General features: G+C 39.1%; 1 protein-coding gene across 1 annotated transcript in view; it reads left to right on the top strand.

Moving 5' to 3' along the window:
• Positions 1–22,950: 22,950 nt before the first annotated feature.
• Positions 22,951–27,196, top strand: part of PLCXD3 (phosphatidylinositol specific phospholipase C X domain containing 3) — a 159,870-nt gene continuing 155,624 nt past the window's right edge. The window contains exon 1 of the mRNA XM_028097918.2: positions 22,951–23,053. Within this exon, the coding sequence (XP_027953719.1) occupies positions 22,951–23,053 (103 nt within the window). The remainder of the gene's footprint in view (positions 23,054–27,196) is intronic.

Below are 27,196 nucleotides of genomic sequence, written 5' to 3' on the forward strand. Positions count from 1 at the left end.
AAAACACTAATTTGAAGGGATACATGCATCCCTGTGTTTATAGCAGCATTATCTACCATAGCCAAATCATGGAAGCAGTATCTTTCTACTGATGAACAGATAAAGAAGAATATATATATATATACACACACACACGCACACATACACAATGGAATATTAGTTATAGAAAAGAATAAAATTATGCCATTTGCAACAACATGGATGGAGCTAGGGAGTATAATACTAAATGAAGTCAGAGAAAGAAAAATACCATATGATTTCACTCATTTGTGGAAATTAAGAAAACAAAACAAATGAGCAAAGGGAAAAAAGAGAGAGAGAGAGGGACAAACCAAGAAACAGACTCTCGGCTGTAGAGAACAAACTGATCATTACCAGAGCAGAAGTTGGTGGAGGGGTGGGTGAAATAGGTGAGGAGAATTAAGGAGTACACTTGTGATGAGCACTGGGTGATGTATGGAAGTGTTGAATCACTATATTGTACATCTGAAACTAATACTACTCTGTATGGTTAAGCAACTAGAATCTAAATTAAAAAAAAACAAGATAAGATAATAAAAGATAAACCAACATGTGGAAGAGCACAAATCTCAAATTCTCACACCTCTGAGTGCAGACCACCAGGTTACAGGTGAACAGCAGGCAGGGTACACTGAAGTCTGGGCAGGATTTAGGTTCAATAGAGGTCACCTAACCCCTTGAGCAGCAGACTTGAGAGCTAACAGCCCTTCAGCTCCTGTGGATGACTCAGCTGATAGAAACAGGCATGAGTACCTCAAAGAGAGCAGAGAACTGAGCAGCCTCAGGCACCCAGCTAGACTCTGCAGCCTAGTAGCCTCTAGCAAGCAGGAGGGGACTTTTGGCAGTTAGACTTTCCTTATCTCACCACCAGGAGATCCTGGAGGGTGCCTGTGGCATAGACTGACACTTGACCTTTGCTTTTTGTTCATTTTCCACAAAAAAGCAGTTCCATTCTGTGCATACGTTTTTGAGGATAGGTTTTTAGGCATTGTCAATAAGACAACCACTAGGTAATTCATTTTAGGACATTGGAAAACTATTTTTAATCCATTCTGATGGACGAATTTGTTCAAGAACAAAAAGTATTCTAAATCTGGTTTTTGGATTTCATATTGCATCCTCAGACTTCGCTGTGGATGGAAGTTAACAGCGAAAAAGCTCTGTCTAAATCATTGCTTTCCTTTGCCCTAAGCTTACTCAGTGTTGTGTGCTGGCTTAGATGCCAAGCTGAACCAAGAACATCATAAGCTTCTATCTAGTCTTTGGTGTCATAAACTATAACGACTAAAACAATAGCTGTTTGATAATGGCCATCTCAGACTCTTATCCATCTCAAGCTATAAAGGGAGGCACATTAGTATTTGTGGTCACATATTGACCAGTTGAAACCCTCATAGATTGCTTTCACAATCAAGTGAACAAGTGATTTCTAGGGACAAGTCACTTGCCAAGAGCTATACAACATTGTAATTGGCAGCTCTTTGTCCAGTGTACATTCATCCTTGCTAATATTATCTTACATGTATACGAGACTTCACAATTTCAACATGCTTCTATATACATTGTCTCATTTGATCTTCATAAATTTCCATAAAATAGGTACCCTATCCATTGGAGGCCCATTCAAGGTCATCCAGGAAGTGAAGTTGGGACTGGAACTCATATGACTTAGTCATCACACTCCATTTCTATGGTGGCGAGGCTGGACTTTCCAAGTGAAATCTTTTGCTTTTGAGCTTTCAAATTAGAGAGTTCAAACTAGCAAGCAGCCTTTCCCCGTTCTATATCATATTGGGACAAAACCTTTCAATTCTTGACATTTATACAGGAGGTGTTCATCACACCATTCCATGAGGTAGGTCATACCAGGATCATGAACCTCATGGAGATCTTGCTAAATTGCCCCAAATTAATAGACACCCATGATAAAAGTAGGAGGCTTGTAAAAAATCATAAACAAAGCTCCACATTTTGCTTTAGGTTTAGAGAGTATCAGACAAACTTTTACTGAATCATCAGAGAAAGAAAAAAAATGCATAGTTGCCATCTCAAACACCTAAGTGATATTGTTTTTTAAATAAAGTGTAAAATACAAGACTTAACTCTAAGGAGGAAATAAAGTTTAAAAATTAAGTTCTCTGTAAGTTCATTCATCATCTGAAGTGATTAATAATATGTATAATTCATGCACTATCATAATTTCCTCTACTGTGCATATATTATTTTTCTCTATTGTTTTATTGAAGTATAATTTACATTCAGCAAAATTCCTCCTTTTTAGTAGTTCAGTTCTAAAAATCTTGGCTTAACACATACAGTTGTATAACCACCACCCAAATCAAGATAAAGAACAGTCCTGTCACCCCCCAAATATTATGTCATTATGTTTCATGACTTTTTACAATCACCTACAATGTATTTAAAGACCATGACATCCAGAAACATAGAAATTAAGATATGTATGTATAAGCCAAATATGTGTATATTTAGGCATTATTTGTCTTATATTTATAGATTGGGAAATTGGGGCCCAGGGAGGTCAATAATTTCTCTAAGTGGTGAAGCTAGTGCTGAAACCATGTCTGTCAGACTCCCCAACTCTTATCACTATTCCAGGGTTCACTCTGTTGAGATATGGAGATATGAAGTTAAGGAATACCCAACTGATGTAGACAGACTGAAGAAGACCCTCTGTCAGGAAAGTGGGACCTGCTGAGGTGGTCTCCACCTCCCTGGTTATAAAGAAATAGGTTGTTCTTCTTTTTCTTTGATAACACAAACCCACCTTCTTCAGTCATTTCTGACTTAGTCTAGTGTGAGACTTTTCTCCTTGTATGAATTCTGCTCTGATTTTATAATAGAAATCTGTAAGAGAACAGAATTTACAGACTGTGCTGTACTTGAACAAATGGTTAATTCCACAATTTTATGATTCTAGCTACAACTTGACCATAAAGTATGCGATGCCTAATTTTATCAATGGGCAAGCTATCCTGGACTGAAACCCCACAGAGGAAGAAGAGATGATTAATCGGACAAGTAAAAATCTGCTGTTTATAGTATCATCCAACTGTGTATAGAGCAAGAATCATTATATTTTAACATGCAGGGAACACTCATCTTGACTGAGTGTTAGTCAGTAAAAATTCCCGTTTAAAGGATTGCTGCTGTGGGGTCTGCTCTTGTTTCCTGAAACCGCAGAGACACGCTGAGAATTCAGAGAAAAGCATACTGCACAATACCTGATAAAGTGCTATAAAGTACTAAAGAGGCACAGTCCCTTGTCGATTAAAAATGCAGTAAATTTTTCTGAAAATTAGATTTTATACTGTTTTTTGTTTTCCTTCTTGGAACCATAGACTACTTAAATATTTCCATTAGAGCCAAGACAGAGTGATATGATAAAAATAGAAATGATAGATTATAGTTGTCCACTGGATATCAGAAGAAAAATATTGGGAGAATTATGATAAAAATAAAACTCAGAGGAATTAAAACTCATTCCATTTGCAATTAAAGCACACATCTAAGTCATAAGGTTAGGCAGCCTTGGAAGAGGAACTGTGCTAATTTATAGGTATTTAATTAACTCCACAGGGTAGAGTCCCTGTTGTTAATTTGTGAGTATAATATTTATATTGATAATTATGAAACTAATTTAAAATACTAAAAAAGACCTAAGTGAATACAGTAAAGCTTATTCTCTCTCAAATTCTAGGTAGTCCATCTCAGATTATGAAAATTGACCCGATATTTAGCAATATCTTTATTCAAAACTTCAGTTCTTAGTGGGACAAAGATGAAGGGGGAGAAAAGGAAAATGTAGCAAGATTCCTTCTTTTTGTTCTTCGGATGGAGGAATATAAAGAGTGTCCTGTTTGGACCTAAATGTGAGATCTGAAACCAGAAATATCCTAGAAGAGAGCATAGGCAGTAATTTTTCTGATATGGCCATAGCAACATTTTTCTGCATATGTCTTCTAAGGCAAGGGAAACAAAAGCAAAACTAAATCATTGGGACTACATCAAAATGAAAAGCTTCTGCACAGCAGAAGAAACAATCAACAAAACTAACAGCCTAAGAAATGGGAGAAGAGGTTTGCAAATGACATATTTGATAAAGGGTTAGTATCCAAAATATATAAAGAACTTACAAAACTAAACACCCCAAAAAAACCAAAGAATCCAATTTAAAAATGGGCAGAAGACATGAAAAGACATTTCTCCAAGGAAGCCATCCAGATGGCCAACAGAAACATGAAAAGATGCTCAACATCGCTCATCATCAGGGAAATACAAACCAAAACCACAATGAGATATCACCTCACACCTGTCAGAATGGCTAAAATTAACAAGATAGGAAACAATAAATGTTGGCAACGATGCAGATAAAGGGGAACCCTCTTACCCTGTTGGTACAGCCACTCTGGGAAACAGTATGGAGGTTCCTCAAAAAATTAAAAATGGAATTACCATATGACCCATTTATTCTACTACTGGGTATTTACCCAAAGGATACAAAAACACTAATTTGACGGGATACATGCACCCTTATGTTTATTACATCATTATTTACAATAGCCAAATTATGGAAGCAACCCAAGTATCATCTATCGATAGATAAATGAATAAAGAAGAAATGATATATATACACAATGGAATATTATTCAACCATAAAAAAGAATAAAACCTTGCTATTTGCAACAATATGGATGGAACCAGAGAGTATAATGCTAAGTGAAGTAAGTCAGTCAGAGAAAGACAAATACCATATGATTTCACTCATATGTGGAATTTAAGAAACAAAACCAAACAAAACCAAACAAAAAGATGCTAACCAAAAAACAGACTCTTAACTTTAGAGAACAAGCTCATGGTTACCAGAGGGAAAGTTGGTGGGGGAATGGGTGAAATAGGTAAAGGGGATTAAGAATACACTTATCATGATGAGCTCCTAGTAATGTAAAGAGTTGTTGAATCACTATATTGTACACCTGAAATTAATATAATACTGTATGTTAACTATATTGGAATAAAAACAATAAATAAGTAAATAAATAAATAGATAAATAGTGTCCTGTTTGCTTTTTACCACCTTGGCTGAAAGTAACATAAGGCCAACAGGAAATGCGATTTCCTTTAAAAGACACCCTGACAAACCAGTCAACTCCTCAGTTAGTATTTATTCAATGTAATTTTTTTTTTACTTCTCTTCTATTTCCCCCACTCCCTCTAAGGCACTTTTTCCCCAAAGTCATCTAATGACTGTTTTCTCCTTTGTGTTTAGGAACTGACTCTATTTTAGAATTTGCTGGAGGATCAGCCAACAGGGCTTTAGAACCCAAGGGACTGTGGACATGTCCATGCTTTCCCAACAGTGGGAGCAACATTGTTAAGTTGAGAAGCAGAACTCTCCTGAAAAAAAAATTCATTAAACTCAAAGTTCTTAGAGGAAGTAATGGCAATGTTAAAAGAGGTATTAACTGACAATATTTACTGAGCATGGAACGGACAGTATTTACACAATTATCTCTAAGCTTCATCCTGCCTGTCTTTGGAGAGGAGTGTAAAGTGTTATTTTCTAAATTGTCTTGAGTTAGGGGCACCTGGGCGTCTCAGTTGGTTAAGCATCTGCCTTTGGCACAGGTCATGATCCCAGGGTCCTGGGATCGAGCCCGCGTTGGGGGTGGGGGGGTCCCTGTTGAGCGGGGAGCCTGCTTCTCCCTCTCCCTCTGCCTCTCCCCTCCACGTGTGTTCTCTCTTGCTCACTCTGCTCTCTCTCTCAAATAAATAAATAAAATCTTTAAAAAATAAAAAAATAAATTATCTTGAGTTAAAACTCTGATTGATTCCAAAAACATTAAAGAAATTGTTACTAGAGTAAATATATTCTTAAAAGAATAAGACTTTATTCATTACTCAGAATGGTATCCTTAGAATCCAACACTAGATCTCTTGCAGTTAGCATCTTTAAATCTCCCTCTCTTCTGCTTCCATCTTCCCATCTCCTTCTTGGATTCTGACCCTTCTGCCTTGGGCCTCCCTCTCCTAAGACACTTATAATTCTACTGGGCCTACCCTGATAATTAGGATAATCTCCCCATCTCAAGATCCCTGACATGTTTACATCTGCAAAGTTCCTTTTGCCATGTGAGACAATGTATACACAGGTTTCACGGATTAGGATGTGGATAACTTTGGGGGAGTCATTATTCTGTCTACCACATATGCCAGTTGCTAAGCTGTTTTTCCTTGGTGACAAATCCTGTTTTCTCTCTGATTGGAGATAATGGGACTCTGCAAACTGTATTTCTGCTTTGGTAGCTGGTTCTCTCTTGGGTTCTGCCCATAGGGGGCATTAAAGGATACTGGAAGGCAGGAAGAGGAAGGGAGTTAGTTCTGTTCAGCTCGATGCTCTTATTGGCATTGCCTCAGAAACGATCCTCCCAGGCAGCAGCAGATGGTTGTAGATCCCAGCTTCTCCCCACATTCTCAGAATGGCCACACTTCCAGAGTCAGCCTCGTTACCCTGGGACAAAGCACACAAGCTGGACAATGGACCTCTTCAGAAGTTTGAGTCTCCACTCATCAGAGCCACTGCTCCAAGCATCTGGCTTCTAAAAACCTCAAATTATTTTCTTTCTTTCTCCGACCATAAAGATGACAGCAGCTTTTTGCAATAATTACTGTAGTGTGCATTTTTAGGTTTCTCAGTTCTCCAGCATCTATTTCCCTACATTAAAATGTCTTAGTTGAAGTACCTAGTATACTTTTGTTTTCCTGTTACATTTACATTATGATCAGTTTTTAAGCTCCCCCCAACAAATGGGTACAAAACTAAAGAATAATAGCCTTAGAAGAAAAGGCTAGAAAGAGCTGAGAGGGAAGAGAAATGATCTCAAACCTGTCTGATGCAGTTGTTTTGCAAGAAAGATTATGATGTAGAAATAAAAGTCTGTCTTCCCAACAAAATCGTTTCACAGGATTATAAGGTCAAATTTTTTTTCTTAATGTGAAGTAACAAAAATCCCAAAGACATTTACTTTTTTTTAATAGAAAAATCATTTAAAAGAATATGACACAGGATTACTAGAAAATCTTAATCCAGTTTAAAGTTAAAACTATGCAAGAAACTGATTTATTTTGGCCAGGTTTAATTTAATACTTATGCAATTTTTTTTAAGTAGGCTCCATGCCCAGTGTGGAGCCCAACACGGGGCTTGAACTCACAACCCTGAGATCAAGACCAGGACTGAGATCAAGAGTCCTACACTTAACTAACTGAGCCACCCAGGTGCTCTAACAATGTAATTTTTGATACCAGTAGTTTAATAGTCTTCTCAGTGAAGATCTTAATAAAATTTCACACACACGTGTGTATGTGTGCCCGAGTGTGTGTTTGTGTGTGTCTGTGTGAAAGGGATTTATGTTGTATAGTCTTACAATCTTTAACTAAGCTGCCAAAAGAAAGTGTGCATTTGAATTTCTACATGTATGCTGTAGTGCGACTACACTCACAATTTATGACCTCGTTATGTGTTTGAACATCCTTTGGATTACACTCTTGCCAGAGATAAAAGAACTCAACATAAAATAATAATGTTTCAATCATGGAAATGTGATCTTAATCATGTTTAAATCTGCTTTTTATACTCTGACATTAATTAGCAACCCAGAAGACCTTCTAAACCTCCACACCCAGTCTTTGAAGAGGTTATTCATCAGATAGGAATGATGTTTGTCTACGAGTGCACTTCTCTTAATGGGCTTAATATCATTATTTCTAAAATGTCCAGATCCTCATTCCCCCCACCCCCCATCTCCCCCAGCTTCTACTCAAGTTCAATGACCTACATAGGTCTTTAAGGTCATTGAGACACTGAGAGGAGGTGATGTGATATAAATCTACCGGAAGTCAAAACAATCAAGTACTTGTGTGTTAAAAAGATGACACATTGGGGGCCTGGTGGGAGAAGTTGGGAACATAGAGCAAGTCACACTGAAGGTTACCAGGTATCTGAAGTTGAGTGACATGAACAATGGAGTTTAAAGGGAAAAAATAATTTACAAAAGGAAAAACTGAAGTGAGGTGTGCGTGTGTGTGTGTGTGCTCGCGCGCGCGTGCATGTGTCTAGACTAGAACATGGATAATATTCTTGTGTTCCAATCTGAGGTCTAGTGCTAGTAGTAAGGAACCCAGGGAATGTAACGGATGCTCAGGTGTGTAGATTCTTTCCCAGTGGTTACTATTTGCTTCCCTGAGTTATTGCTCATCCTTCTGCTGCACCCTCCTCCTTCAAGCACAGAGCTCAGGGTTATCACAGAGCTTTCCCCATATCCTAAGATAGGCTTGTTTATTGAGAACTTAATGAGCTCTTAAGATGAGATTAGTTATGTCATTATCTAATAAGCTGACCTATCATAGAAATAACTTTAACAGTCTGAATTATTGTGCAATATAAGAGATTCATGGTGCATGCTAGTTAGAAAAGAGAGAAGAGGTTCTATGGGAAAATATTAATTTTGATTTGAAAATATAGATGTAAGGACAAAAGCAAAGAAAAGCAAAACCCACCTATAAATTAATTTAAAGTTTATAAAACCAGATTCCTGATTCAAATTCACGGGCAAATGTTTAACTGGCAACCTTAGTGTTATACCCAGACTGCTATATACCCTCCTCCTTAAAATCACAGGATAGTGAGCATGGGAAAAGCAAAATTATTGGGAAAACATACAGTAAGGGGTATAAAAACAATATGGTGGTAGAGAGAAGGTTTGAGGATACTTAGCACATCAGCAAAGGGAACATGCAATATGGCTACTGTGAGCCAAATGACAAATCAATTCGAGTGCCTTATACATTTAATCATTAGGACCTTTGCATTTCTCTGATGACTCAACTGAAAATTTAAGCCTGGGGAGAGGACCTTGGGCACTAATGAGTTAATGCATCCTAATCCCCATGTGAGGTACTAACAGAATCATATACATGCTATGTTGGTTATCTTAGTGCCTCCAGTACATACCAAGGACTCAGTAATGATACCTAATATTATTAGTTGTGCCTGCCTTCTTCTCTGGCAGTGATGTTCAGATAATATATGGTAGAGAGTCTGGGATCACTGAGTGAAATATGGCCAATTATTTTTTCTTTTAATTATTATGTCAGATGAAGGTGTATTTTCTGACACTGTTTAAAAAATATTTTAAATTATCTTTGAAGTGTTATTTTCTATCCTGGTATATGTCCCTGGGGAATTACACAAAATTTACCACTTGGGTCTAATTTGTATTGAAATGATATATACTGCCAAAATATCTAAATGGAATGAGAAAAAAATTCAAGTCTTCCTGATATAGGCAAAACATCTGAATAATTGAATGAATCACCCCATTTTCATCTGGGTGTTTTGTTAGAGGGTAGCTTTAGGCATAACTACACAATAGGAAGTGAAATGAAGAAGAACAAGCTAATTAGTGTTGTCAAATAAACAAGTGTGTGGAAGTGCCAAACTTGGTATCTTGATCCAAATTAATCAGCCACATTTTCTATAGTAATTGTATTAACCGAATAATTTCCCAATTTCAATTTTTCTTTTTGTTGTAAAGAGTGGTCAAATAAGTTCATGTACTTCTCACCATCATTCTGTTTCACCTTTGACCATGCTTTACATCCAGCTTCTGTTTTTGTTCCTCTTCTTGGCTTCTTCTACTCCGATTCCATGTTGCTTTCTGCTTTTCTTTTCCTCTGCCCATTGCTTGCAGTATAGACTATACAGATGGTCTATAGTTCAATCTTAAAATAGTTAATACCGATCAGTGACAGACAGATACTCAAAATTATCCTTTGTTAGTCTGAAACCATTATTACTAATTAGCTGACCTGCCAATATTTGCTTTACATGAAATCCATTCGCACAATTTCTAAATTTTTTATATTTTAATTTTTCCTATAACTATTAAGTTCAACTAATGTCCTACCATTAAAGCATATCATTAAATACATTGCGTGTGGAAATGAGCTTACTTCACATAGCCTTATTATTGTTTCCAACAGCTATTTTGTATAGTTTATTTTAAAGTAATTTTTAACGAGGTGAAGGCCTCCTAATCCCCTTTAGAGCCATTGTAATGAACCAAAGTCATTTCAAACCCATTCTTTTCAAACGTTGGATTTTCCATATCCTGTGTCTTTTCAGTATAAGCCAAGAGCCACATCTCAGCTTTTTCAGGGCTTGTGAAAGAAAATAATAGTGGCATGAATAATCATAATAGATGTATTCTTTTTCAGTCTCACTAATCAAAGTTAATAATGAGCTATAATGAGTAATATCTTTGTGGAAAATTATACCAACAATTGTCACATATGGAAAATTCAAGTTTTATAATTACACAAAGTATATGATAATGCTGGGTTATAATTTTCTTACTATAAATTATTTTAAGTAGAAAATAACTTCCCTGTTATTAGCCAGTGCGTACTGGGACATTCTTCTGTTGCTTAACCGCCTGCAGGTGGCCACATTACTCAACCATAACTTTCAGTATTGCATTTTTGAATTTCCATGCAAAATCCAGATTAGTCTTGTGACTCCTTGGGTCGGCAAACCAGCATGATTCGCTTTGAGAAATGTGCCACTTTGCAGTGCCCTGACCACATGAGTTTTCTGCCAATTTCATTAAAATCTAGAGGTTGCATGCCTACCGATTTTCCTGTTTCTGGAAAGTAGCTCCATAACTCCCTTATCCCACCGTGATGTGGGAAGGGGGTAGGGAGGTCTCCTCTTGGATTATATTTTCTCAGCTCCTCTTCTCTTCCAGGTGCTTTACAAATTAGAATCCCTCAGCCAGGGAAGTAAGCATCTAGGCATTTGCAGTCTCCTTTTGGACCTTTTTGTCAGTTGCGATGTGATTTATTATGGACTTGGCATTCATCTCTTCTGGGTCCACAGCTGTCTTTGCTGGGCCAGGAAAGCTGCTCTTTAGCTACCTTGTATTAATGATAATTTGTTCTTATTTGATGTAGTATACATTTCATAACCATAACAATTTTCTGCAGTGTGTATAAAGGCAAGTTTGTTTACAAGCTCTTTATATAAGCTTTTAAAGATACTTTGATTCCCAGCACTTGGTACAAATATTTAGATCATTATTAGATAGAATGCATTCCTATCTCTTAGAAATGTGATTTCTCTATAACTGTGAAAGGGTTTTTATATGTATCTTTAGAGATATCTGCAAATGTATTCTTAATATATTTGTCAAATGTTATCTTCAAGCTATATGAGGTAATTAAGTAAAATTGTATTATTGCCTATATGAGAAGTAAAAAATATTATATCTTATATACATGTGACACATAATAAAATAACTTAGTAGTGATGTGGATGACTTGATGTATAGTGAACAAAATGAGGCCTAAACCCTAGGTTTTTTTTTTTATTAAAAACTCAATACCCAAAACACAAATAATCCAGTTTAAAAATGTGCAGAAGACATGAATAGACATTTTTCGAAAAGAGGACATACAGGTGGCCAATAGACCCATGAAAAGATCCTCAACATCACTCATCATCAGGGAAATACACATCACAACTACAATGAGGTATCGCCTCACACTAGGCAGAATGGCTAAAATTAACAGCACAAGAACAACTGGTGTCGGCTAGGATGCAGAGAAAGGGAACCCTCTTACATTGTTGGTGGGAATGCAAACTGGTACAGCAACTCTGGAAAACAGTATGGAGGTTCCTCAAAAAATTAAAAATAGAACTACCCTACAGTCCAGCAATTGCACTACTAGTCATTTGCACAAAGAATATGAAAATATTAATTCAAAGGGATACATGATATTTATAGCATCATTGTCTACAATAGCCAAATTATGGAAACAGCCCAAGAGGGTGTGGGGTGTGTGTGTGTGTGTGTGTGTGTGTGTGTGTGTGTGTGTAATGGAATATTACTCAGCCATAAAAAAGAATGAAATCTTGCCATTTGTAATGAGGTGGATGGAGCTAGAGTGTATTATGCTAATTGAAATAAGTCAGTTAGAGAAAGACAAATACCATGTGATTTCACTCATGTGGAATTTAAGAAACAAAACAAAAGATCATAGGCAAAGAAAAAAAGAGAAGCAAACCAAGAAATCGACTCTAAACTATAGAGAACAAACTGATGGTTACCAGAGAGGAGGTGGGTGAGAAAATGGGTTTAACAGGTGATGGGGATTAAGGAGTGCACTTGCTGTGATGAGTACCTGGTGTTGTATGGAAGTATTGAATTACTACATTGTACACCTGAAATTAATATTACACTGTATGTTAACTAACTAGAATTTAAATAAAAAGTTTTTAAAAAGAAATGTATGCATTTTCTTTTGCTTTTTTAAAGAAAACAGACTTATAAAAACACACAAAATGGTACAAAAAATACACAAACTTCAATCATTTTAAAAGAGAAAGGTTTTAGATTATAAAGAATAAATGCAGTGATTATGAAACACATATTCAGGGAAATTAGTTATCTTTTTAATGGTACATGCCCATAGTAATTTTATAACCAGAGGATGTGATTACTTTGAATTTATGGCAGTCTATGTAAAGTTTTAATTTCACATTTTACAATTTTCCTACAAGTTGTATTTGGGGAATTCAACATCCCCAAGTTACATATGTATTATATGTATTTCTCTACATGCAACTTGAGTTAAACAAGAGGATTTAGAGCATCACACTTATATTCTATAGGTTAATAATAAATGCAGTCAGAAAAACTGTTCATTCAATCATTGGTGATTTAAAAAATATGAATTGACTGATTGCTCGACTAAATAATCAACTTAATATATCGAATGAAATTTTTTATGATAAAATGACATCAATCAGAAGCCAGTTGTGGCTGCAAACCACACACACACACACACACACACACACACACACACACACACACACACACACAGAGACAAGTTTGGTGTTTACCACCAGGACAGTATAGGGACAGGTTTATGACAGCTGGCCATGATAAACACATGCCCAGGGCAAATTACAAATTTGTGTTCAGAACTAGAATTGTGTACAACTACTCTGAGTGTCGTAGCTTATGGCTTAGATCAAAGAACCCCCCCCAAGTTTATGCATTTACTAAGGCAAATGCAGGATCTGGGCATTTTATTATATCTTTATTTATTTTTATGTTTTTACTTATTTTATATTTTATTATATCTTTACTTATAAATAATTCACATAAACTTTTTTAATGGAATGAAGAAAAAATTAAATGCCTTCTGCTTTGCTTTCCTCCATCCTACCCTCACCCTTATAATCTCTGACAAGAGTGGTGTGGCCAAATATTACAATATTAATTTTAAAAAGTCAAGGTACTATAAATAATGTGGAATTCATCTTTCCAAATAAAGGCGGTGTGGTAACATTTCTTTTTTTTAATTTTAATTCAATTAGCCAACATATATTACATTATTAGTTTCAGATGTAGAGTTCAGTTATTTATCAGTTACATATAACAACACCCAGTGCTCATTACATCACGTAACATTTCTTTAATGCATGGTTACATTGGAGCCATTAAGCGTAACCATGAAAAAGAGGAGCTTCAATCTTTAAATTGTTTGTTATGTAATGAATGCAAAAGAAAAAAAATCATGTAGGGACTAAGGGTTGCATAAAGTTGTAAAGAAAGGTTTAGTACTGAATGAAGATGATTGTCCAATCATTAAGGTAAATCTTTATTAGGTGAAGATTTAACCTTAAATGATGCTAGATTGATAATTGGAAAAATGAATAAGCACAAATAGTCATTGTCTCTAATTCCTCTTTCTTTCCCAGTGTTGCACATTGCTCAGAGCTCCCCAGACAGCCAGATACCTGGCCTCGCTCTCACACTGTGCCTGGATTTCTGACATACTCTTTCCCAGCTGAGCTGTAGTTCTAGGACTAGGGCCAGACCGAGAGCTCATTATCTGACTTTTCTTCTCAGAATCCTTCTCTCAGGTGTTAGCAGTGTCCCACAGCATTACCTGTGCCTGTCAGACAGCCCTAGATATCCAAGATTGCCTTTGGGGATTGCAAATAGAGTGAGTTACCCTATAGGGGGGATAATCTTTGCTTCTGTGTACCCGAGGAACTATTTGAGGATGGCAAGAAGCTACAAAAGGTCTCACGAGGCATATTTGTGCAAGAACCGTCATGAGCTTGCACATGCAGACGTATAATTTGCTTTATTGCGTCAGGCTGTTCGTGCTGTAAGGTATAAATGAAAATCTTATTGCTGGGGAGTACATATCGAAGTTGCCAATAACATCTATTGTCGACAAAGGTCTACTAGACTAGGACTCTTAGAACTCCAGATAAATTAGATTGGGCCATGTCCTTCTGCTTAGGGGTGAGAAAGAGAAAAGGAGTCCCTGACATCCAGCTGTTGTTCTCCAGGTACTACCAGCTTGGCCTTGGTGTTCCCTGTTGAATACAAACACATTCACAGAACATCAGCATTAGACAAGGCCACTCTGTGACTTTGACGAATAACAAAAAAGAACATGCTCCCTCTGCAATCGTGTCTGAAAATAGACAAGACATTGGTATCGTCCATGCCACAGAAATGATCCAATACCCTGCACTCTTGTGAGTGACTCCCACCTCTTTACTTCCTACAGCTTTAGCCTTAGTCTAGTCTGTTCTCGTTCCAAATAAGACTTACCAAGATCCTCACTGAATTACCCCCCACACTACTTCCCAGCAGCATCCAAATCAGAGCAAACACCACTTCCTTAAATCCATCCCCCAAATCACGTAACAGAAGAGAAAATTTTATAAGGTCAAACGCCCTCGTGGGGCGATGTTCCAAGGTTCCCATGACGTGTGTTTTCTCTCACAGCAAAAAGGAATAAGCCCAATTTGTATAATTTCAGGTGTGTTCCTGGCAGTCATGGGCTAGAAGATAAACTCTTACCAGATGATTACGATGGGAACATTATAGTTGATCAAACAACTATGGTCCTTCTGATGAACAACAGTCATTGGTCATTAGGGTTTTTTTTTTTGTCATGTTAAAGTATACATGAAAAAATTTACCATCTGAACTATTTGTAAGTGTACAGTTCAGTGGCATTAAGTACATTTATGTTGTTGTGTAGCTATCATCACTATCTACCCATCTCCAGAACTTTTTCATGATCCTAAACTGAGTCTCTGTACCCGTTAAACCGTAATCCTCATCCTCCCCTCCACAGACCCTGCCTGACACCACTGCTCTGCTTTCTGTCTGTATGTATTTTCCTATGTTAAGTAGCTGATATCAGTGGAATCACATAATAGTTGTCCTTTTGTGTCTGGCTTATTTCAGTGAGCATAATGTCTTCAAAGTTTATCCGTGATGTAGCAGCGGTCAGAATTTCTTTCCTTTTTAAAGCTGAATAATATTCCATCATACAATTTATACCACATTTTGTTTATGCATTCATCCGTCAATGGGCATTCATCTGCCAGTTGCCTTTTGGCAATTGTGAATAATGTTGCTATGAGCACTGGTATAATTATAGTCATAATTTTTTTTAGCAAGAATGAGTAAAATAGTTTCTGGGATTTTTTGTTTGTTTGTTTCTGCACATGAACCTATAAGAGTCTCTTCCTTCCTTCCCAGGCCACCCTCCACCTCTAGCCACTCCCATGCCATGAGAAATCAAACATTTTGCTAGTAATGGCCCCTCAAAATCTACTAAGTTCTAAATCTTCTGGCACTCAGTGAGATGCTAAAAGGTAGGCATACTAAAGGAGGCTTATTGATGTTGAGGTGAGAGATAACAGCCTTGTCATTTCTTTCTTCAGCCCTAAGCTGTCATTTGCCACTTTCTGCCGAAAACAAGTTCAGGGACTGCGGCTCTACTGTCTCTAGGAGAGCGCACATAAGAGACACTCAAGAAATATTTATGAAATGAGGAAATGAATGATGATTATGAGCCCTTATGCCTTCAGCACTGTGAGAGGCATTGCAGGGTATCAAAGAGCTCCATCCTTGTCCACATAAAGCTTTAAGACAAAATGCAGAATTAGAAACAAGATAGCTATATACAAACTGCAGTGGGCGTGCAGAAAAAGAGATTACTTCTACGATGGATAGGAAGGGGAGTCGCCAAGTGAGTTTGAACGGGAAGAATTTTGCCAGATAAAAGCACGAAAGTGCCTTCCACAGGGGTAGCAAGAAGCATAACTATAAACTACAGTTTACTGAGTTCCCATTCTGTTCAACAAACCTGAAATTCTCCACTTCATTTCAGCTTCACAGTGCCTTCCATTTCCCTCCCCGCCCCCCCCCCGCCACGCCCACCCCAGGAGGAAATAATTTCTCTTCACACTTGAGCTCAGGAAACCAAGAAACGCATAATAACTAAGCGGGAAAACATGGATTTGAATCCAGGCCTTCAGATGCCGGAGCCCATGATTCCAACCCCTAGATTATATTCAGTGGGTGCTAGTTAGCTTCTCCTGGGCCCCTGTCACAGAAGCTGCAGATGTGGGGGAAGAGAGGCTAGAGAAGACTGAATCCCGCAGGGTTAAGATGGCAGAGGGAAGTGGGCGTGATTGCTTTTTTTTCTGCTTTGAACTTAAGTACGGAACGCATTTTTATACTTGAAATACAATAAAGTTCTTTGAATGGAATATTGTAGAGAATAGTAAAACAGCATAGATTATTTTTTTAAAAGATTTTAATTAATTTATTTGAGAGAGAGAGAATGAGAGATAGAGAGCACGAGAGGGAAGAGGGTCAGAGGGAGAAGCAGACTCCCTGCTGAGCAGGAGCCCCATGTGGGACTCGATTCCGGGACTCCAGGATCATTACCTGAGCTGAAGGCAGTCGCTTAACCAACTGAGCCACCCAGGCGCCCAAAACAGTATATATTATTGATAGTTACTTTTACAAAGGTTCTTCATTCCCCTTTTTATACACCTTTTCTTCAAGTTTGACTATAAGTATATATTTCCAAACACTGTGTGTTTTAATGATCTGGCTGAGATCATTAAGCAGAGTTCCTCTTTTAAAATATTGCTCAGCTAAAATGTGTTGTAATGTTTTCTGACTTAGAAGAATCTTTGTTTTTTGGAATATAATTCGAGAACAATTTAATTGTAAAAAAAAACACATTTCTCCAACAATTAAATACTGAGAACTACTGAAAGAAAATACATAGCAAAGAGCCATGTATATTTTTTCCTCTAATATAGTTTACTTTTTTAATTGAAGTATCATTAACATAGAATGTTATGGTAGTTTCAGGTGTACTACATCTTGATTCAACAATTCTATACATTGCTGAGCGCTCACCATTAGTGTAGTCACCATCTGTCATCAAACAGCATTGTTACAATATTATTTATTATATTCCCTATGCTGTACTTTTCATCCCCTTCTTTATTTATTTTATAACTGGAAGCTTGTATCTTTTTATTTCCTTCACCCATTTCAACCATTCCTCCTACCTAACTCCCTTCTGGCAACCATCAGTTTGTTCTTTGTATTTAAGAGTCTGCTTCTTTGTTTGTTTCTTCATTTGTTTTGTTTTGTTTTTTAGATTCCACATATAAGTAAAATCACATCGTATTTTTCTTTCTCAGACTTATTTCACTTAGCAGAATACTTTCCAGTTCCATTCATGTTGTCACAAATGGCAAAATCTCGTTCAATGAGATTTTCTATGGCTGAATAATATTCTACTATATATGGTATCATATATATGTGGTATGATATTACATTAAACCACAAATTATGCATTTATCTATCAGTGGACACTGGGTTTCTTCATTTTATTGGCTATTAAAAATAATGCTGCAGTAAACATAGGTGTGCATATATCTTTTTGAATTAGTGTTTTCATTTTCTTTGGATAAATACCCAGGAGTGGAATTACTGGATCATATGGTTTTTCTATGTTTAATTTTTTTTTAATGAACCTCCATATTGTTTTCCATAGTGGCTGCACCAATATACGTTCCCAGCAACAGTTGCATGAGGGTTCCTTTTTCTCTACCTCCTTGTCGATACTTGTTATTTCTTGTCTTTTTGATGACAAGTGTAAGGTGATCTCTCATTGTGGTTTTGATTTGCATTTTCCTGATGATGAGTGATGTTGAGGATCTTTTCATGTGTCTGTTGGCCATTTCTATACCTTCTTTGGAAAAATGTCTATTCAGGTCTTCTGCCCAGTTTTTGATCAGATTTTTTTTTATGGTGCTGAGTTGTATAAATTCTTTATGTATTTTGGATATTAACCCCTTATCAGATATATCATCAGCAAATATCTTCTCCCATTTAGTAGGTTACCTTTTGGTTTTGTTGATAGTTTCCTTTGCTGTGCAAAAGCCTTTTATTTTAGCGTGGTTCCAATCAGTTTATTTTTGCTTTTGTTTCCCTTGCTTGAGGAGACATATCTACAATAAAGTTGCTAAGGCCAATGTCAAAGAAATTACTGCCTATGTTTTCTTCTAGGATTTTTATGGTTTCAGGTCTTACATTTAGGTGTTTAACCCATTTTGAATTTATTTTTGCGTGTGGTGTAAGAAAGTGGTCCAGTTTCACTCTTTTGCATGTAGCTGTCCAGTTTTCCCAACACCATTTATTGAAGAGACTGTCTTTTTCCTAGTTATATTCTAGCCTCCTTTGTCAGAGATTAATTGACCATATAAGCACGGATTTATTTCTAGGAAGAGAGCCATGTATGTCTAAGAGTGGAAGAGGGTATGAAGTAAGGAAATGTTCCAAATAATCAGTAATGTGTATAAAGTGGGCATAGTCCAGTTTTAATGGAGAGCTAAAGATTACATGAATAAGTTTTATTAGTAGCATGAAACCATTGCAACAAGTTATTTTAATCTTTTCACTTAGGCTTAAAACCGTTTTTTAAGGTTAGCTATTATTGACACCACAATTAAAAACCCCTAGTATTTTCTCATCTCTGTTGTAGAGATGAAAATGCTATTCCGCACCTTGAGTTGTCTGGGTAGAGTAAAAAAAAAAAAAAGGAAATATTTTCATTCCTCCTCTTGCTATTTCCAGAAGCTATACACAGGCAAAAGAATCACAAAGGAAACAGAGCTGTAGAATAATAGAGTCACAGGGGGCCCTAGAGATCAGTAACAACTTCTAGTTTAGTTTACCAGTGGCTGTGATGGTTAATTTTATGTGTCAGCTTGGTTAGACTATGATGCCCAATGGTTTAGTCAAACACTGGTCTAGATGCTGCTGTGAAGGTCTTTGTGGATATGATTAGCATATATAGTTATGTGGCTTTGAGTAAAGCAGATTATTTTCTATAATGTTAGTGGGCCTCACCAATCAGTGAAAGGTCTTAAAAACTGGGACAGGTTTCTTAAGGAATTCCTATTCAAGACTGCAACATAGAAATCCTACCTGAGTTACCAGCCTGCTGGCCTGCCTTTCAGGTTTTCTAGCTCCACAATCACATGAGCCAATTCCTTAAATAAATCTGTCTCTTCCTCCTTCCTTCCCTCTCTTCCCCCTCTCTCCTTCCCTCACTCCCCACCACATATATTTATAAATATAAATATATATGTAATATATATTTACTAATATTTTATATTTATCTTATTCTTATTATATAAATTTTATGTAAATAATAAAAATAAAAACATATTTATATTTATTATATAAAATTATATTTATAAAACATATTATATATTTATATATAATAATATATGTATTTTATATATATATATTTCTCTAGAGAACCATGACTAATACAGTGGGATGACTAAAACCCAGTGAAATTACATGATTTTCTTAATGTCATTTAGTAAGTGGTGGCAGAGCTGGTAAAAGAAAGATGGGGAAACTGGGTCATAAAATTGCCTAAAATATTGATTATAATGCTAGGAAAGAAATTCAGAACTATCAACTTTCAGCCCTGTCTTTTCTGGTGGATTGCATGCTGAGAAATGTGAAATTTTATGCAAAACCAATATATTAAAAATTCTGTATAAAGCAGATAAAACAGGAGAGGGGTTGTTTGCTTCACCAAAAGATACAGTATACAATTCTTTTTTTATTATTTAAATTCAGTTAGCCAACATATAGTACACGATCAGTCCAGATGTAGTGTTCAATGATTCATCAGTTGTGTATAACACCCAGTGCTCATCACATCACGTGCCCTCCTTAATGCCCATCATCCAATTATCCCATTCCCTGCAGCTTCCCCTCCAGCAACCCTGTTTGTTTCCTATAGTTAAAGTCTCTCATGGTTTTTCTCTCTCTCTCTGATGACTTCCCACTCAGTTTTCCCTCCCTTTCCCTATGATCCTCTGTGCTGTTTCTTATATTCCTCATATGAGTGAAACCGTGTAATTGTCTTTCTCTGATTGACTTATTTCACTCAGCATAATACCCTCCAGATCCACCCACGTCCATGCAAATGGTAAGTATTCATCCTTTCTGATGGCTGAGTAATATTCTATTGTATTATTGTATAATATATCTATAGGTATCTATTGTGGTGTATATATACCACATCTTCTTTATCCATTCATCTGTTGATGGACATCTCGGCTCTTTCCACAGTTTGACTATTGTGGACATTGCTGCTATAAACATTGGGGTGCAGGTGCCCCTTTGGATCACTACATTTTTATCTTTGGGGTAAATACCTAGTAGTGCAATTACTGGGTCATAGGGTAGCTCTATTTTTAACTTTTTGAGGAACCTCCATACTGTTTTCCAGAGTAGCTGCACCAGCTTGCATTCTCACCAACAGTGTAAGAGGGTTACCCTTTCTCAGCATCCTCATACAATTCTTTATAAAGACAACTATCTTCAACATTTAAAATGGTTTCATTTTAAAAAAAAGTTTTGTAACCTTTTAGAGACACATAAGTTCAACATACTTGAACAGGGCATGTTTTTAAAGTATAATTTATTAAAAAATATTCCCAAGATCTAATAATTATTTCATTCTCCTAAAGACGAATGCTCTGTGAGGATAGAAAAGGCAAGAAGGAAATAAACATATGTTATCTTAATAAACATAAATCTCACATTTTGGGTGATGCTTTGCTGAAAACAAAGCTTTTTCATATACACTCTTTCCTGGAAGCTTCACCACAAATCTCTGAGTTATTAGCACCATTTTATAATGGAGATAACCAGGGCTGACAGATACTAGAAAACTTGCCCAAACTATTTAGACAGAGCAACTGATGCCCAGAGCTGAGCTCTCTCCTAATGGGAGCTGCCCATGGGCCTGCCATGATGCCGACAGAGAACCGACATTAGTCAGAAGGGTGGTATTTGTAGGTCTCTTAACCTGGAATCTTATAGTGAGCTAAATTTTCACACCAATCAAAAGGGTTTGTGGGCTCCTACCAGGAGAGCAAGAATATTAAGATTTATCTTGGGAAAAAAAAATCCTAGGACATTTTTTTTTCTTATTCTGAAAGATAACCCTACCTTGTTCTCTTGAAGCTATAAATTGATTCTAGGAAGCAATGGAAAATCTGATCTCTAAGGGTGAGGAACGATCTCTTCTCTCCATCTTTCTCACAGTGCATCCCGTTTGGAGTAAATATTCTGTGGGCTCTGCATCATCCTACAATACGCAAGCTTTAGTTGTGGGTTTTGGTGTTGTATGGTTTACTGAAGTAAAATGATCATTCCCAGGTTTTATAGCTCTCTCTCCTACCTTGTTTTCATTTCTCCAAGCTAAAAGCACTTACTTTAGGAACAGGATTTACACATCACTGCATCTACATTCTTTGGGTTGCAAAGACCTACCATATTTTCAGTGCATTTCTTATACATTCCGCAGGCCACTCCTGGACTCATCACATTTGTAAAACTTGATTTCTCTTCTCTTTCTCATCTGAGAGCAGGTGGACCAAGACAGTTCTTTGGAGGCTCAATGAGTGATTTCTCCTGAGAGAGATACATCTCTCCAGTCTGCCAAGGAATGAAAAATCAGACAATCGCATAAATCATTTTGAATGTTGCCAAATAAATTCCACCAAATGCTACTGGCAATAATTATAGTATGTCACTGGGAAATGTGATTTTCTTCCAGCATCAGGCTTTACCTTGTCCTGAGTGCCATGAAAACGACACAGAGAGGACACAGGCAGCTCCCTCCATAGCAATAACCGATTTCTCACGATCCAGGAAACGAAGGGGTTGAAGTGCTTTTTACCTTGAAATGTCTGGAACAGGATACCAGGGATTAAGTAGGAACCACTAGAATTCACTGCTCTTTGTCCACACAGCACACTTGCCAACTACTCCAAAAATTAGGCGAAGTGGTGATTAAAGACCACCATTTTGTTATAAGCAGGGCTGTGGGCTCTGGCTGAGGAGAGGCACAACCTGTTGTAGCTTACAAAAAGGAAAGCTCTTTGGTAAGAATGGAAAGTCCTGAAAGCCAGTATCAGAGTCTGCTCCCCGGGAGGCGATAGCATCCCAAGTCTGCTAGGATTTTAGGTTCAACCACAAGACTCTTTCCTACAAACAGGACCGGGAAGTCAAATCAAAGGGCCGAGCAAAACCACGGGCAAAGCAGCTGGGTGAACCAAGTTAAAAAGAAGACAAGGAAAGCTGCAGCATGGCGAGAAAAGGCAGAGACGCATAGGAGGGATAAGACGGGAGGAGGGAGTCGAGGAGGGAGGGGAGAGAGGAGAAAGCCGAGCGCGGACGTCAGGAACAAAAGCTCCAGCGGAGTCTGGCGGAGGCACTAGGGGAGCATGGGGTGTTTTGAATAATTATTAAAATTAGCGTGTGTCTGCGCCATCCTGTGGGTGTGGCGCAGAGCGGAGTGTAAACTCTAGCCCGGCCGGAGCAAACATTGGATTAGCGGCAGCAGCCAGCCAGCTAGCCTGCGGAGGAGTGCGGGGACCAGCGCGCGGCACGCCGACCGGCACGATGGCCTCGTCTCAGGGGAAGAACGAGCTGAAATTCGCCGACTGGATGGCAACTCTGCCAGAGAGCATCCACAGCATCCCCCTCACCAATTTAGCCATCCCAGGTAGGCGCGCGGACGCTGCCGACGGGGCGCTCGCCCTGCCCCGCCCTGCATTATCTGCCGCGAAGTGGTAACTTGCCACGCTGCCCGAGGGAGGGAAACTCGTCCCCAGGGGTGGGTCTCCGGCCAGGCGAGCGCGTGCCTGGGAGCCTCGGGCCTCTGGCGTTTTGCAAACCTCTGGGGACCGTGGCGCGGCGAGTCAAGGTGACTGCTGTTGCACTGGGCTTTGGAAGCAGGCAGGCTGTGCCAGAGGGCTGGGGCAGGGGGAAGCCTCGGCTCCAGGATCCGCCTTGCGCCCCCCTCCCACGGTTTTCCTCGCAGACTTGGGGGGGGCGGGGGCGACTTCTGGGTCTGTGGGGTGACAGAGCGCGGTGAGCGCAAGCGGGTGTCCTGAGGGCTCGGCTCCGGCTCGTGGACCTCCGACTCCATCCCTGTCACGGAATGGAGCGGATTTGGTAGATTTCTCGGTTAGAGCCTTCCCGAGTCTTTAATATTCGTCCCCAGTCTCCTTTAAAGAGACAAAGCGCTTCCCTGAGAGCGAGGAAAGTTCAGGGACCCGCGGCAGCGTGATCACTGCCCTTGACCGGGAGCTGAAGGGAGCGAGGGGCGGAGGGCGCCGCTTCCTCGTCTGCGTGGACCCGGCGGGCTTGGTCGGGTGGTCACCGTCGGGATTCTGTTTCAAGTGCTGTTGGCAACGTGTAGCGCCGGGGTCAGGAAAGCAAACCCTTGAGGACCGTGCGTCTGTTGCTCGGGACAGAAGCCCAGCGGGGGAACCTGCGTGAGCAGCCGCGGAGAGTTGGGATTAACAGGCAAACCAAAGGGGAAAAGGGGAGTATGCGAGTGTCCAGACAGCCCAGAAGGAAGGAAGTCCCAGCAAAGCGAGGAAGAGACGCGAGGGATCCAGAGGCTTCAGCATGGCGCGCACGGCACACATCAGAGGACTAGGCAGGTTTCTGGGGGCGGGAGCGTGCAATAGCCCCTAACTCAGGTGTGCAGGAGAGAAGGATATTTCAGGGCGGAGTTGTACGGTGACCGCTGGGGACACGGCCATACTTCGTTACCAATTTCACTTTTCACTTGTGCTGAGGGTGCAGATGCCTGATTCTCCCAGGAGCCGGCTAGAGGGCAATTTACCCACAGGTAGTCCACCCCCTGCCCCGAGCTCTGCCCGGTTATCAAGTTCAACCTTCTGGTCTGTCTCCTCTTGATCTACCCCATCCAGCGCCCCCTCTCAGCCACTGGAGGAAGACACAATAAAGAGGAAAGGGGCAGGGGGCGGGGGGAGGAAGAGAAGGGTTCCTTTGAAAAATCCCAAAAGGCTCTAACCAGCAGCTCTGGAATTGATCAGTAACTCAGATCAATGGTTGTTAGTCAAGTGGATGTTTGGCTGCTATGACAGGCACAGGCTGCGCTCTCAGCACCAACCCCTGAAGGAAGGATTTGTTGGTCTCCTTTTGCCCTTCTTCAAGAGGTAGCTTCCCAAGAGCCCAGGTATCTCCAAGGAAAAGAACAACCCAGCTTCTCCTCTGTGCACTTACCCTGCTACCTGGGTGAGGCTGGGGATTGCTCTTTTGAAGGAGACAGTAGAAAGTGCACAACTCTGTTGGAAAATTTCACTCTCACTTCCACAGTGCCACGTTCCTATAGTCTTTCCTTCCTCTTTATGTGGTTTTTAGACAGTTGCTTTCAGATGATCTCACCTGAACATTTCCATACATATAGAAAGTAATAAAGGCAAGGACTCTGATGCCAGCCTTCTGGCAGGTGACTCGCCGGATACACAGGGAGTAAAAAGCCTAAGTTCACATTGCTAGTTACGAGGGATAGTATGATACTATGTCAGAATCTCTATTACATTTCTGTAATTCTTCACTTTTCAAAACACTAGGATGTACATCAGATCACAGAACCCTTCCCCAAACCTCATCAAGGAGGCAGTGCTGCTACCACCCTTAACTCCATTTCAAAAATGTAAAAATTACAGCTCAGTGAGGGCAAGTAATTTACCATCAGATCAGTGATCTGACCCTGAAAGTGGTCCTTAGGGAGAGTCTCCTAGGAATTTTCGAGGGAAATGCATTAGGGTTTGTATCTGGATGGCTCAGTAGCAAGAGCTACTAACCAGGGTGAGGGGACAAGGAACTAGGCATTAGCAGGATACAGGGCAATTTTCCTTTTCTCCCCATGGGACAAAGTGAAAACCTGAGGTCAGAGACTTTGATATTCTGTTTGTCTTCCAGTAGAGGCATTGGGGGTAAGATTGGGAGGCTTTGCATAGGATCCATTTTGAGTATAATACTAAGAGGGGTTGTGGCATTGGACGCAGTGGGAATTTTCACTGTTTTCCCAGCCCTTCTTAATATTATACTCAAAGTGAATCCCCTACAAAGCCTCATTCTTACCCCCAGTACTTCTGAGAAGAAAAAAAACAACAACCATGTTTCACCAAATCCACGCCCCTGAATTTCCCCATGATTTTGTAAAGGCGGTTTGGTAGATCCATATGTATAAAATCTAGGTGTAAAAATGGGTTTGGTACTTTTCTGCATTACTCAACTGTGAAAATTTTTGGAGGAAAAAAGACATTCAAACTTTGATAGAGAAGACTAATTGGAGACTATTAAACACTAATGGAATAATTGCCTTAAAATCATGCTAATAGCTTCCTGGCTGCTACATGTTTACTTGGCCAGTTGCTACAGCTTGAATTAAGTAATTATCTCCACCATTTAAAACCACTCCTGATGCACCATACAAGTGTTTCTGTGGAGGGGAATGACTGCTCGGTCATCCTCAAAGTTCAGGTTTTCTTAGGTGAAGCAACCAGAGAGTGAAGAGCTGCTTAATTAAGAGGCCACCCATTTGGGGCAGCTGACCCAGATTCCCCAGGGCTAGTGCAAAGAAGTGATGCTTCCTGTCACTACAGGCAAGTGAGAGAGAATAAACAGAAATGGAAGCAGGAAGACAAATGGTAAAATTCAGATGAAAGTGAGTGTGATGAATTTCTGGCATCTTTGCAGGAGAGTTCTAACCTTATAATCATGGTGCCTCCAGAACCACGGTAAAGAGACCAGACCCATCATGGGAGTAAGCAAGCTTTTTGCTTGATCTGGGTAAGGTGTTGGTGATCTGGTCTACGTTAAGGAGTCATTCTGTCCAAAATCTGAAAGATCAGGAAGTGTTTTTTATTCCACAGGAGGGTTCTGCCATACGTTTTCTGATAGGTGATGAAAATCTTCGCATAATACAGCAAACTGACCATGTAATAATGAAAGATTGGCCAAAATATTGTGGTATTGGAACTCAGAGAGAGTGTATGTTTCCTTGGTGTTGGAGTTCATGGAGAGGCTGAGACCTCCAGCTGACCCTAAAGATGGACCCCAGCAATCAGAAGCTCCTCACCCCCGCCCCTATCCTTAGAAATGTGCATTCCACCCACTGTTTCCACAGCTGGAACCCTTTCAAGGACGCTGCCTTAGGAGAGTTAAGCCATTATTGAGACCATCTGGCCATGCACGTGAGTGAACCCAGGCAAGGCCTCTATATAAAGTCTTAAGATTCCTGTTGGTGGGTGTGACGATCTACTCTTCTTGCAGCCACCCAAAAACAAGTCTTGCATGTAGGTTCCCTTGCTTATGAAACCTGACACTTTCCAGCCTGGGGCGGCCTGCTTCTTTCTTTGGTCTCTTCATGTCCTCTGTGTACAGGGGTCAGTTTTTGAACCGACACTTAAACAGGAATTGTTGATTGTGCTTTAGATAAGGAACACAGAAATGCTTTGGAGATCAATAATTATACCTGATGATTTTGTTCATTTCTTCCAGAAAATGCCGATGGCAATGAAAAAGAGCAGTTTTACTTAGAGAAACTAGATGTTTATACAGCTCTGATTTCTGTGTTCTTATGTCTGCTTTTATTAGTTTTTCATTTCTTTCCTCACAACGATCTCTTCTTCTTGTTGCCAGTATTTCTGGAGCCAGCTGTCTTCTTCCTTTTCTTTGTAACTTACTATTTCTATTTTGATTGGGATGAGACCATCTACAGGACAAATCTACAATTGGGTGTAATTGTACAATTGGGTCTAATCTTTTAAAAAGCAGGATTGTTGGGTTTTTTTTTTTTCCGTCATTTTAGTTAGGATGGTGA

The sequence above is a fragment of the Eumetopias jubatus genome, unplaced genomic scaffold (assembly GCF_037043125.1).
Source record: "Eumetopias jubatus isolate StellerSeaLion01/CBP00866 unplaced genomic scaffold, mEumJub1_p1.0 scaffold_5, whole genome shotgun sequence".
NCBI classification, from domain to species: Eukaryota; Metazoa; Chordata; class Mammalia; order Carnivora; family Otariidae; genus Eumetopias; species Eumetopias jubatus.